Source organism: Hypoxylon fragiforme (genome assembly GCF_022984875.1).
Source record: "Hypoxylon fragiforme strain CBS 206.31 chromosome Unknown GGS25scaffold_5, whole genome shotgun sequence".
Classification (NCBI taxonomy): domain Eukaryota; kingdom Fungi; phylum Ascomycota; class Sordariomycetes; order Xylariales; family Hypoxylaceae; genus Hypoxylon; species Hypoxylon fragiforme.
The window spans coordinates 3,435,323-3,447,929 of NW_026054760.1; the positions used below are offsets into that span (position 1 = coordinate 3,435,323).

At 48.0% G+C, this 12,607-nt stretch overlaps 3 protein-coding genes across 3 annotated transcripts; 1 reads left to right on the plus strand and 2 right to left on the minus strand.

The window, feature by feature from the left end:
- Positions 1-4,429: 4,429 nt before the first annotated feature.
- On the minus strand, positions 4,430-6,648 carry GGS25DRAFT_299961 (uncharacterized protein). The gene is made up of 3 exons (XM_049257644.1): positions 6,475-6,648; positions 5,890-6,383; positions 4,430-5,793 (listed from the first exon to the last, which is right to left on the minus strand). Exons 1-3 carry the CDS (start codon positions 6,508-6,510, stop codon positions 4,746-4,748), a joined length of 1,578 nt encoding a protein of 525 aa, XP_049117156.1. The 5' UTR covers positions 6,511-6,648; the 3' UTR covers positions 4,430-4,745.
- A 364-nt stretch (positions 6,649-7,012) lies between these two features.
- On the plus strand, positions 7,013-10,050 carry GGS25DRAFT_492567 (U3 small nucleolar RNA-associated protein). Its single transcript, XM_049261198.1, has 3 exons — positions 7,013-7,277; positions 7,350-7,377; positions 7,433-10,050. Exons 1-3 carry the CDS (start codon positions 7,101-7,103, stop codon positions 9,955-9,957), a joined length of 2,730 nt encoding a protein of 909 aa, XP_049117157.1. The 5' UTR covers positions 7,013-7,100; the 3' UTR covers positions 9,958-10,050.
- GGS25DRAFT_492569 (mitochondrial carrier) lies at positions 10,030-12,021 on the minus strand. Its single transcript, XM_049261199.1, has 2 exons — positions 11,647-12,021; positions 10,030-10,919 (listed from the first exon to the last, which is right to left on the minus strand). Exons 1-2 carry the CDS (start codon positions 11,869-11,871, stop codon positions 10,266-10,268), a joined length of 879 nt encoding a protein of 292 aa, XP_049117158.1. The 5' UTR covers positions 11,872-12,021; the 3' UTR covers positions 10,030-10,265.
- Positions 12,022-12,607: the final 586 nt, after the last annotated feature.

The window sequence follows — 12,607 nt, forward strand, 5'->3', positions numbered from 1 at the left end:
CCCCTGGCATCAATGGTTTACCAGAAAAGAAAGTATGACATAGGAAACAGATACGGTCTCTCGGCCGTTCGCCCGGCCTATTGATATTGGTCCATAGATATCCGATATATAAAACGGGCTCATCATAGAAGAAACGCATGGATGTGCACATGCAAGTCGACAGGTTTGCAGGATGCAGCGATGTGCAGAATGTAGAGCACAGAATGCAGAATGTAAAATACATACATACATACTGTACATACTTCGTACATACCTACGTACATAGAATGCAAGACGCAAAAAGTGTGTGGGTGTATGGATGGATTGTCATGGTTCAAGTTGTCATTTTGAAGCTTGACGGTAATAACCGGGATAACAGATAACAACTTGGAACTTACCTAACCTAGACGTACAATATGCAGCCAATGTAAGGAGTCAGGGGGTTCGTCGGTGTTGGACTTGTCACCGTTACGGTGTACAAGTGATATTTTTAATGTACATCCAATGATCCATGGAATCATGGATACATTGGGTAGTTAAGTGCTATGCATAGTACAGACTCCAGAGAGTATGCTAGAATGGATTAGATGAATTAGTTCATATTCAGGGATGCCACATGCGTGCAAATACATACTGAGCCAAGTGGGCCTTGCGTCCTATGAGATCCTCGTCATTAGAAAAACGCCGATAGCATCCTGAGGGCTACCATCAGCAACTTAGCTGCTTGGCTGCTTAGAAGCATGGGGGGGAGGGATGTTTTAGGGCTTGTATAGTTGTACTATTGTACTCGGTATGTAATTGTAACGAAGTTCGGCTCCAATAGCGGGAGATTACCCAGATGAAATTGAATAGTCGACCGTGTTCGGAGACGAAGCATTGAACATGTGGTGACGAAGAATTCTTTTTTATAAATTGAAAACGCGTGTACGTACATACAGTAGATACTCCGTACTGTGCTATCCATATCGAAATCGTTTCTAGAACATCAATGTGTGTGTATTTGTGTATTTGTTTATGTACATGATGTATGTACGGGTCAAAAAAGGTGGTAGGAATGTGACGTATCAATGGATGAAATTTTTTTCAAGGTCACGATCTGCTTTCAGGGTTTATGGCGTGGTAGCACAGCAGGAATACCGTGTGGTGGCCGGAAGGTTCAGTACCTTAATCTAGGTAACTGGGTACCTAAAATGTAACGTGAACGAATTGATAGTTACCATTGATTCAATTTGATTGATTGAATTGAACATTTGAACCACAACTCGATTAAACTCGATTAAACTCGATGAATAAAACCAATCCACATTTTTGAACAATAAAAAGGCTCGGCAGAAAATTAAGCTGCGAAAACGGGTCAAATATTCCCCAGAGAAATAATAAAAGAAACCCAAACTAAAATGGTTCAAGGTTAGTGTCAAGTTACGTAACCCTGTGAGGCAACTTCTCCAGCTTCATACATGAATTCATGCAGATCAAAACGATTTATTAATCTTGTCAAAAGGGAAGGAAATACCCAACATTTAGGTAACACATACCAAGTGACTCTGCCAAATTGTGCCAAATTGTGCCAATATTGATACATTTCCAAAAGTACCTGTCCTCAAGTATAGAATAGCCTAGAAATATAGGACTAGGTACTCCAGACTTCAAATGATGTTGACTCCACTCCTCTTAACCTTACTCAGCCCCCCTCGCCGCTCCGCTTCCTGTCTATCATTCTATCGGACCAAAGGCGCCTTTGCTCCACCGTCCTGTCACCCTGTCACCGTCTTGGCTCCCAGACTCATCGGCGCTCTGGTTCGGGATAGCGATGCTGACGACATGATCTCGTGAGGTTTTACAACAAAGTAGCATTTCTCGAAAACCCATTGGATGTCTAAGCCAGCAGTTTTCTCTTGACTCCTTCGCATCGATCGCTTGCCTCCGGCTCATTCATACGTGGAAGGGAAAGAAGAGAAAAGAAGATTAAGAACGAAATCACGATTACGCAATGATCGAGATCCTTTTGTCCCAGCTATCTGATGCCAAGTTCGAAGGCTTGGGGCCTGGACCGTGGGACTTGAGCCACAGGAGCATCTCATTTGTACTTCTAGATCTACGCTGGGCAGTCAGCTAGTAGGCAGCAGACCGGACGGACGGTTTACTTATATGGTATGCTATGGGATGATGGTGATAATGATGCCTGTCTGTCTGCCCGCTGCCCGGGTGGAACGCTGGCGTTCGATCTTTCACAAGCTGTTGGTTTAGTTAATCGACTAGCACCATCGGTGATATCTGTTTGGGTATCGCTAAGCGACACCCAGCCGCATGTATGGATGTCGTTGAATGCGGGGAGAAGCGATTATCTACTGATCTACTGTACCTGTTTCCATAAGGCTACTACATATGTATGTTATGTAGGTATCAACTATCAAGGGGTATGTTTGAATATGTAAGTGCGCATTCCTTCCTTCCTTCTTCCCGCCCCGTCTATCAGTTCGTATCGGAATATTCAGGAATTATGTTTCCTTTTCTCCCTTTTTTTTCTTTTTCTTTTCTTGGCCCTATTTTGGTGTATCTTTCCAAGGGATAAGAAAAACTTGGGATCATGGGTTGACTTAAATTAGCTTCATTAAGGTTAGATCACTCCGCAGTGACAAGCAACGACTTCGAAACTAAACCCAAGAATGTCCTAGTCAGGCTCACCTCTTCATTTCCAACCCCGGAATAGTTGGGGCCCCGCAAGATTCGTAGCATATTTCCCCTCCTTCCCCGATATATCCAGATATGCAGATATATAGGTACCATCGAAAAACTTGTACAGTACGCTTGCGTGCTTGCATGGTTTTCGATCTCAAATTTGTTGGTTGGCGACCTGAAGAAGAAAACGTCCAAGAGTTGAGCCTAAAACCCTCCCACGCATATCTTCTTCACATCTCATTGGTCAATGACGGATATCTCGAATTGGTATCCCGCCTCACATCCCTCAGCTCGGGGTACACCGTCATGAGATCACGCCACATTAGTATAATCTAGATGCTCAAAGTTGAGATACTGTATGTACAAGTGCTGGCAAAAAAACAAATACCTACATATCAGAACAGCACTCGTATGCTTCCGAGCCCTCATATCCGCGCATAAAGTCAAACGAGTACTGTATAAAGTTAGGCGATCCGATTACCGGAGGGCCTTTTTTTGCTCGAAAGTGCGAGGGTCGTCTTATACGGGCGGCGGCAAAAATAAAAAGACGAAGCAGCATCTGACAAAATCTGCTGACCAATCAATCGTCAGGTATGGCTAAATCATCGTGAGCTTTTTCGCCCCATCAATTGCAGCTCTATGCTACGCTAGCTTGCGCCCTGGGGGGTATTGAAGACTTTGAAGTAGGCGTTTACTAGAAGGAAGGTAGATATGCGCTCATCGATTCGGGCTACTATACCGCCGGCAAGTGTCTGCGGCTCTCCCATACAAGCCCGGGGCTCGGGGTGTGTGTGACGGGGGAATACGGAATACCGAAGCATTTCCGGGAGATACAAGTCCAATATATTCGTTGCATCCATGTTTTAAAAACCGGGCCAGGAAGATCACCAACTGAAGCTCAGCCAGCGCCGGGTAGTTATCTAACTTATCTTCATCCTCGAGATCCGCAAAACTTATCTTTGGTATACCCTATCCATACAACTAGGTAACTATCCTAGCCGCCCGTGTCTACCGAAGAGAGAAAAATGCCGATAGGCCCAGAGCCGCCTCTCGTTAAACTACCTAGGTTAGGTAGATACTCAGTGCCAGGACAAAATTGCGAACACTTAGCCGGAAGGCAACTTCGGGTTCCAACTCAGACGGTGATCCATATGATCGACAACCGCCAATCTGCCAAACCACAAGCTAATGATAGCTTCTTCTTTACACGCGTCAGGCAGTTTTAATTATTATCTTTCTCTTCGAAAAAAAAAACCCCCCCTTCCCGCCCCAAAACACCACCGTTTGATAGATATCGGTGGGACCCCGGGCCCAACCTTGAAAGCTCGAAACCGCCCGCCTAATGGACAAATTAAAAGGGGGCATTTCCGGACCTGTATTCCTTCCTCGATCTCGATTTGGCATTCTTCATTCCTACCTATCTACCTACTAGGTACCTACCTTCCTACTACCTAGTTAACATCTCCAAACCTGCGCCTTGTAACAACTATATAGACTCGGGAGATAAGTAAAAAAAATAAGTGGTTTGTTTGCTTATCTTTTGGCGGGTAATATTGACGAAGGACACCTGCCCCATATCGGATTAATTGCTCCCTCCAGTGCCTACCTCTCTAAGATTTGCATTTGCATTCAAGAGCTTATCGTCCTTCCTAGAAGGCTAAAATGCTTCACGATAGGTACGTTTCATCCTACAGCGAAGTACAATGGTTATCAAAGGGTTTTATTTTCTGAGGAGGGCTCCAGGTGTGATGGTTCACTCTACGAAGTGCTACCGTAGCAGCCCGCTTGGGTAAAGGCTATCATTTGGAGTCGTTTGTTAAACTTCATGATTGCTGCATTTGTATCTGAATAACCCATATCCATAACTTCCTTCATGCCCCGGTTCCCACAGCGCTGGTATCATTAGGTAGGTAGTCTCGTCAGTGACATCTGACTAGCCATCCGCACAAAATACAGATATTACGAATGCAATGCAAGCTTCCCCGGGTTATTCTCGAGCCCACTATAATAGGTACCTGGACACCTAGTTGTTACCAGGCCAAGGGCCTTGACTCGTGTAGAAATCTTCTAGACCACCTGCGTGCATCCTACTGCACAATGCATCCGATTATGTCTTCTTCTTCCTTGCGAATCTCCCGAAACTCATCCTCGGTGACATGTAGCCACCGCGAGAGTACAGTAGTGAGAGCCCAAACCTCGCCGGAGATGAGGAGTCTGGCCATGTCTAATAAAATGATGTTGAGGACTCCCCGGGGAGTAAGACCTCCTAGAAAACTCCCGTCACACATGCCGTCATATGGAAGGCCTCTTCTGCGGGCAAGAGCCCTTGCCGCAATGGGAATTGCATGGGAGTCCAAGGGCATTAACAATATATTCGTCATGAAATCGGCGAGTATGTCCGCCGCAAACGTGCTTGGGAGACTGGTAAGAGGGTTCACGATATAAAGGGGTGCCTCTCTTGGTTGTTGCCGGGCATCCCCTGAAAAGCTTGGTCGCAGTTCGGCAGACCATACGCCAGTAGGCGGTTCAGTGGATTCGCTAGTATCGACATCAAAGCTTATTAGAGTCGGGTTGACCATCTCGGCATCTTCTTCGTCTGTCGCATAGTCTTCTCCGCCGCGGCTCGAAAACGTGCCTCGTCTTCTAATCGATCCCACTGGGATGGTTTCTCCGCTGGGCTGGTCCAAAGCCAATGAAGTTGGAGCATCTGCTTCAGGAGTCTGGTGCCTAATCTCCTGATCGGCTGCCCCTAAAGTCGGCGACTCTGGAATAGCCTGCCGTTGAGGTGAACTAGGAGGCACTGATGCCCGGTTGTTCGCAGGCGGACTAAAGGGCCGTGGCAAGTGCTCTCGTATGCGTGACCTCAAGAGGGTGCATACTGACTGCCAAAAGCGGCCACATACATAGAATGTAGCGTAAGGGGCTAGGTTCACCACAATCTTCCCGATCCAGGTAGAGATACCGGAGACATCCAGTGACTCAAGCGGGGGAGGTGCTGGAAATGGCGATGAGCTAGAAAATGGTATAAAGAAACTAGGACTGGGAAGCCACTGGGAAGCGGGAATCATGTCTAAACGCTGCATGGTGAGGAATAAGTGTAGATGGAAGCGGATGTATTCTATAGCACCGTCGATTCTGGAATATGTTAGCTAACCTGGATGTCCTAATATCCTGATTTCCTGATTTCTTGATAAAATGAAGTAGTGAAGTGTTGCCAAGAAGGTAACTTACAACGGATGCCCTCTTTTCATGAATAGCTTGAGTTGTCTAGAAACTAAACGTAGACTATACATGCTCATGTAGCATGGATAGCCAGCAAAACATAATTGCAGAAGAGAATGGCGTTCGCACTCGTTCTGCAACAGTCGCAAGAATGACACATCAGCACGTCTCTTATACACCAGGATGCGTCGTTGTATGTTGAGGACACCCCAGGTGCTTAATACACCAAGCGAGGCGCCAAGTTGGTGCAAAATGATTCCTGTGTCGCTCTCGTACTCGTGGTACTGCTTTGCTATTTCTAGGTCGGCGGCGCTGATACCACCGTTTTCAGGCTCGGCAACTCCAATAACTTCCATGACCTCATTATGGGCCCGAATAACATTCTTGATGATATCCTTAGTCTGGTGGTTTACAATACGTCCTGTTTCATCGTACTGCTTCTCGGGCTCATGAGGGTCTACCTCACCTTCCCCCTCCACGACGTCATCGTAGGGGGATCGTCCCTAACAACGTTTATAAGTATTCAAGTGATGGAGAATATAGACCATGGGCTAAATGAATATGAAAAACAATGCTTCGAAGTTGAAGGCTTACCAGAGCTAGGGACGTTAAAGGCCCGAGTCTTCCCATTATAAGAAGAGGTGCATTTGACACGTTATCATCGGTAGTGTACCTGGGTTCGGTAAAATATCAACCTAAATATGAAATGGTTGATAGCAGAGCTCTATGATCCCTAGGGAACGAGACAATTTATTCTTGAACATGGAAACATTTATAAGATGACAAGAGAAAATGCATAGTGTCCATGGCATTGAACATGGTTGAGTTTTGAAAGTTTGAGGCTCTTTCGTATGTAGGCTGGAGGTATGTACTAGGTAGGTGCCTACCGGTAATATGTACCTGTACCTAAGGTAGCACTAACTTTAGGGTAGTATGCGTCCTAGAGCTATGGACGGGATCCAGCAATGCGCTTGCTGGCTGGTGAAAATTCAATGTTGGAAGCTGAGAGTGGTACCTAGTACCTAGTAACTACGGTGTACCTATGTAGGTACTTCGTATAAGCATGTATAAAAGTGGGACCGGCTACTGTAGGTACAGATTACTTGCATCTACAATTTCTTTATCGTTATCGCTTCATAAAAATTTCGAAAACATTTCTGATATTTGAATGATTTTGATGTTACTTATATCTATATCTAAACCTATCAAAATCCCCGAAGATGGCCAATAAAGCGCCCTTCAAGACAACCTTCGAAGCGACTGAAGTGATACGGCCTATATTTACTGGTGGTGGTGCCGCACTAGAGAATGGCGCAAGAATACTCGCGACCACTCTTGGAGAAGACGCTGTCTTGACCGACATCAAGACTGGGAAACACATTACAACAGTTGAAGGAGTTCGTGCTTAGCCATTCTTACACCGAGACACACTATCAAACATCTTTACTGACATATCTGCTGGCTTATAGGATGGAGAATCAATATCCACCCTAACTTGTGAGCATCAAAGCTTCTCAAGATTCAAGCATGCATAAGCTGATTGTCTAAACAGTAACACCTTCTGGATCTCACCTCATCATATGTTCTCGCTCGCTGTCTATGCGAATATACTCCCTAAAGAAAACGGCCGATTCGATAGAACCACAATTAGTACGATCTTTAAAGCCTCACGGCAACCCCGTCGTCGTTCTCGCTGTCGATCGAACTAGTACACTTCTCGCGACTGGAGGGACTGATGGGTCCATCAAAGTTTGGGATATCAATGGCGGTTATGTGACGCATACATTCCGCGGGCCTAGCGTTTTAGTGTCCGCCCTCCATTTCTTCGAACTTGCTGCGAGCTCCGCCAATGTCCCGGAGAATGGTATTGCAAACGACAAAAAGACGAGGAGGAAGTCGAGGGGCGTAGTTGAAGATGTAGCAGAAGAAACGCCTTCCACAACAAGATTTCGACTTGCTTCAGGAAGTCAAGACGGAAAAGTTCGAATATGGGATCTACATAAGAGGAGTGTAGTGGCGAACCTTGACTCTCATGTCTCGGATGTCCAAGGCTTGGATTATTCTCCAGCGCAAAATACGCTGGTGACTGCCAGTAGGGACAAAACGATCAGATGGTGGGATACTAAATCCTGGAAAGTGCGCAAAGTGATCCCTTGTTTCGAACTCATCGAGGCAGTTGGCTTTATCGGGGACGGTCAGCTTACTTATACTGCTGGCTCGAACGGATGCCTACGCCTATGGGTCACAGATAGTGGCCGCGAGCTCACCAAAGAGCAAGCACCAAAACCCGAGACCGAAGCCTTCGTTGGAGCTCTCTATCAACCGGAACTGCCTTTCATAGTCTGCATCCAAGTGGATCATACACTGTCTCTCTTCGATGTTTCTTCCATGGCCCATAGCTCATCTCAAATCTCGCCTCCTGAGCCCTTTCGCCGCATCTCTGGAACCCACGACGATATTATAGATTTGCGATATCTACTCCCTGACCATTCTGCGATGGCTTTAGCAACCAATTCTGAAGATATCCGAATAGTTTCCGTGGCTCAGCCAAACTCTGACCCGAAACCCCTAGTGTCTTCTGAATATTTTGGCCAAGATATCGCCCTTCTCAAAGGCCATAGTGACATCATCATAGCTCTTGACGTTGACTGGTCTGGACATTGGGTTGCTACAGGCGCGAAAGATAACACAGCAAGGCTATGGCGAGTAGATCCGGCTAACAACTCTTACATATGCTGGGCTACCTTCCCAGGCCACGCCGAATCTGTCACGGCGGTAGCGTTACCCAGGACCGGACCAGTTGAAGGCTCCAGGGCTTTTGCGGATCCACTCAACAATCCACCCCCATTCCTAATAACGGGATCCTCTGATCAAACCATCAAGAAATGGGAAATACCCCGAGATCAACAACAAACCCCAAAATCAACTCTTAGAGCAGTCTATACTCGAAAGGCCCACGACAAGGATATCAACGCTATCGACATCAACCCTCAGTCACGTTTGTTCGCCTCGGCCTCCCAAGATAAAACGGTGAAAATTTGGGCTACAGAAGAAGGAGAAGTCCAAGGTATCCTTCGAGGTCATCGACGAGGTGTATGGTCTGTCAGTTTCGCCCCCCACAACACTCCGGTACTTCAGGGTGAGCAAGGCTCCGTAGCTGGAAAGGGTGTGGTCCTCACAGGAAGTGGTGACAAAACTGTCAAAATATGGAATCTTACAGATTACACATGTTTGAGGACGTTCGAAGGGCATTCAAACAGCGTCCTCAAGGTGGTATGGCTTAACATACCACCTAGCGAAGAGCGTGGTAAAAAGCCCATCCTCTGTGCCAGCGCTGGCGGAGACGGTCTTGTGAAGGTTTGGGATATTAATAATGGAGAAAATGAGTGCACGCTGGATAATCACGAGGACCGAGTTTGGGCACTTGCTGTCCACCCCGACACGAATATGATTGTCTCTGGTAGCGGGGACTCGACTGTTTCATTCTGGAAGGATACCTCGAGCGAGACGCAGATTGCCTCCAACGAAGCAGCCCTTAAGCGCATCGAGCAGGAACAAGAACTCGAGAATTATGAATATGTTGGGGCATACCGTGAAGCCATCGTAATGGCGCTTCAGCTGAACCATCCAAGGAAACTTCAAAGCCTCTTTGAGCGAGTGGTCAATACAAAAACGCCGGATGCCGGAAGCTTCTCAGGTCTCAAAGCCGTCGACGAGGCTTTGGGAGCCCTGTCTGACGAGCAACTATTCTTGCTCCTCCTGCGGTTAAGAGACTGGAATACCAACGCCAGGACGGCGACAATGGCCCAGCGCATTTTGTGGACCCTAGTCAAGAGTTATCCCGCGTCGCGTCTGTCCAACCTATCCGTCAAGGGCGCCCAGGGCCAGAAGAGCTTGAAGGAGGTCCTGAATGCGCTTAAAGTGTACACCGAGAGGCATTACAAACGCATGGAAGAACTCGTAGAGGAGAGCTACCTGGTGGAGTATACCCTGCAGGAGATGGATAGCCTTGCGCCGAGCTTGACGAATATGAGGTTGATGGAAAATAACGACGTGGACGTTGTGATGACGGTTTGAATTACCTAGGGTATATATATATATATTAACATTGCATTTCGGAAGACTTCGATCACAATCTAGAGAGTATATGGATATTGCATTATTGTGTTCATTCTAAGGTATCTACTAATATCATCCTGTCGTAATATGTGCAGTCCTCATTTTGCTCTAACATTTCCTTCTGGTAAACGTACCTAACACCAGCTCTTTCTCTCTCTCATATCTAGGTATATAACAAGTCTATGACTGATATACAACGCAGGCAAGGTAGGTACCTATACACAAGACAAAACATGTGACACATCCCTAGGTAGGTAGGTAGGTATTCAAGCAAAGACCGTCTTCAACACCTTAACCGCCTGCTCATTCGCCATGAACAGGATCCCCCCGGCCATCACCGTCCTCCCCAGCCGCATGACCGTGCCCCTCCAGAACCCCCTGACCCCGTCCTCGGCCAGGATGGCGCGCACGCACTCCCGCGTGCCGACGGCGCGCGCCTGCTGCGCCTTCGTCTTCACGGTGTCGAACGGCTGGGTGGCGAGCGTGGTCAGCGTGCCCGCCAGGGCGCCGTTGCCGAAGCTGGCGGCCGCGCCGTCGACGTCCGCCACGAGCCCCGAGGCGCGCTCCCAGTCCTTCAGCGCCGCGTACGAGCCCAGCCGGAACCCCGTCGTGCCGATCTGCTTCAGGGTCGTGGCGACGTACCCGCTGTACAGCGCGCGCCGCGGCCCCTGCTCGCGCGCCAGCAGGGCGAGGCAGTGCAGGGGCGAGCGGAAGCGGCGGCCCGTGCGCGCGTCGTCGATGAGGGCCGTCTTGAGGCGCTCGGAGGGGGTCACGACGGCGGTGGAGGCCACGATGCCGGTTAGCATGCCGGAGAAGATGGATTGGAGGGTGCCGAGGCGCTGGGTGTGGGGGTCCGGCGTGAAGAGGGAGCGGATGTAGTCGAAGACGACGAAGCGCACGGCGTCTTTGCCGATGGAGCCCTGGGGGGTGGGGTTAGTGCGGTTGGGAGTCTGGGTATGAAGGTTGTGTGTATACACGGTTTGGGGGTTAGGTAGGTAGGCAGGTACTCAAGGAGACAGAGAGTCATTGTGCTGCTAGAACTAAGACAACGGGTTTCACAATAGAAAAGGTACATGTACCCCCAACCCCAAGCACTATCGGTAGGTGCTGTATACACACCCAATGAAGAGCGAGGAATATATGAACTTGATAGGTTGCATTGCATTGCATTACATTGTGCATGTAAGGGTGGTAACCGTGGGGAGGACGGAAAGTAAATTGATAGCGCATGCGGTTTCAGGGATGAGCATGAATGGGGTGCTCCCTTAGAAATAGAAGCTCACTCGAGCAGGATCTGAAGCCAACTCTATGCATGACAGGAAACGGCAAGCAGATCGCCCTGCAAGCAAGAGAAGGGACTTCCCGTATTACCCCCCCCATGCGAGCTGCTGAATCAAGCAGGATGACGCGAGGCTGCTGGCTGTTGGCATTCGAGCATCAAAGGGGGTGTTGGTGTTGGGGGAATAGCGAGCTAGCCTGCCTGTCAGGAGAGAGGTTCAGCTTCCCATCCTACTCACTATTCCCAGAAAGAACGGGATACCAGCAGAGAAGAAGAAGAAGAAGAAGAAGAAAAAAATCAAGATCAAGATGAAAAAAAAGAAGTAGAAACAAGATATGATAACGAGATAAACAATAACAAGAACATACCACAATCATAGTCGAGCACCCCTTATACAGCGCGCGCACGCCTTCCTCCTTCGCGACTTTCGCCACGACGTAGAACGGATTCCTGACGCCCTCGTGCCCGTACAGCTGGACGCGGGTCTTCGCGAACTCGAAGGGGTACGTGCACGCGGCCTCGATGCCGCCCGCGATACCGCCGGCCACCAGCGAGATGGCCGGGGCCGTCTTGCCGTCTGCCTTTGCTACCATTTTTTTTAAAGGTTTCCTCCCTAAAATTCCCTTCCTCTCCTCTTCCTTCCTTTTCCTCTTCTTCACCCACTCGCTCAACTCCCCTTTGCTTGCTCACTGCTCACTCACTTACTTACCTATTAACTTTCCCTTTCTCGGCTTCCCCCCCCGTTCCTAATTGTACATTGATTGGCGTGAAAACCCCCTCACACACATACACATACACATACAAATACACATACACACACACATACATACAGACACACCCTCCCGCCTGTAATCTAATCAACCAGCAGGTGATTCGCGTACTAGATGTGCAATATATGTAGGAAGGAAAGCGAGTCGCGTACCAGGATCTCTCGCTCGTGAAACAGGAGCTAGCTAGCTAGCTAATATAAAAACAGAAAAAAAAAAAAAACGGTAGTTAACTATTAGTTGCAAGATAGGTAGGTATACAAGATATATGAACTGGACGTTACCTAGGTATAGGTAGTTACAGCAGAAGATTGGAACTTACTTACTTACTTACCGCCAAGGCCCCTAGAATCGGTGGAATCGAAACCCCCCACTGGTTCGGCCATTTGTCTATGAATGCATAGGTACCTACCTAATAAGTACATAGTAAGTAACGAGTAGTTATTGACGTGGGGGGCGGTCTAGTTATTTACTATGCAAGTATAGTGGATTCCGGGGGGAGTGGTGCTAAATCAACGTCCGCCATCGTGATCGACTTTGAGTCTTTTGGTGAATGATACCT

What these genes read in the sequence shown, in the direction of transcription:
- GGS25DRAFT_299961 (XM_049257644.1), bottom strand. Translation starts at nt 6,510, where the DNA reads ATGGGAAGACTCGGGCCTTTAACGTCCCTAGCTCTG. An exon ending in CTTTAACGTCCCTAGCTCTG is followed by an intron (nt 6,384 to 6,474) that starts GTAAGCCTTCAA and finishes AAACGTTGTTAG; the next exon opens with GGACGATCCCCCTACGATGA. An exon ending in ATGAAAAGAGGGCATCCGTT is followed by an intron (nt 5,794 to 5,889) that starts GTAAGTTACCTT and finishes AACATATTCCAG; the next exon opens with AATCGACGGTGCTATAGAAT.
- GGS25DRAFT_492567 (XM_049261198.1), top strand. Translation starts at nt 7,101, where the DNA reads ATGGCCAATAAAGCGCCCTTCAAGACAACCTTCGAAGCGACTGAAGTG. An exon ending in ACATTACAACAGTTGAAGGA is followed by an intron (nt 7,278 to 7,349) that starts GTTCGTGCTTAG and finishes GCTGGCTTATAG; the next exon opens with GATGGAGAATCAATATCCAC. An exon ending in ATCAATATCCACCCTAACTT is followed by an intron (nt 7,378 to 7,432) that starts GTGAGCATCAAA and finishes TTGTCTAAACAG; the next exon opens with TAACACCTTCTGGATCTCAC.
- GGS25DRAFT_492569 (XM_049261199.1), bottom strand. Translation starts at nt 11,871, where the DNA reads ATGGTAGCAAAGGCAGACGGCAAGACGGCCCCGGCCATCTCGCTGGTG. An exon ending in GGTGCTCGACTATGATTGTG is followed by an intron (nt 10,920 to 11,646) that starts GTATGTTCTTGT and finishes CCCACCCCCCAG; the next exon opens with GGCTCCATCGGCAAAGACGC.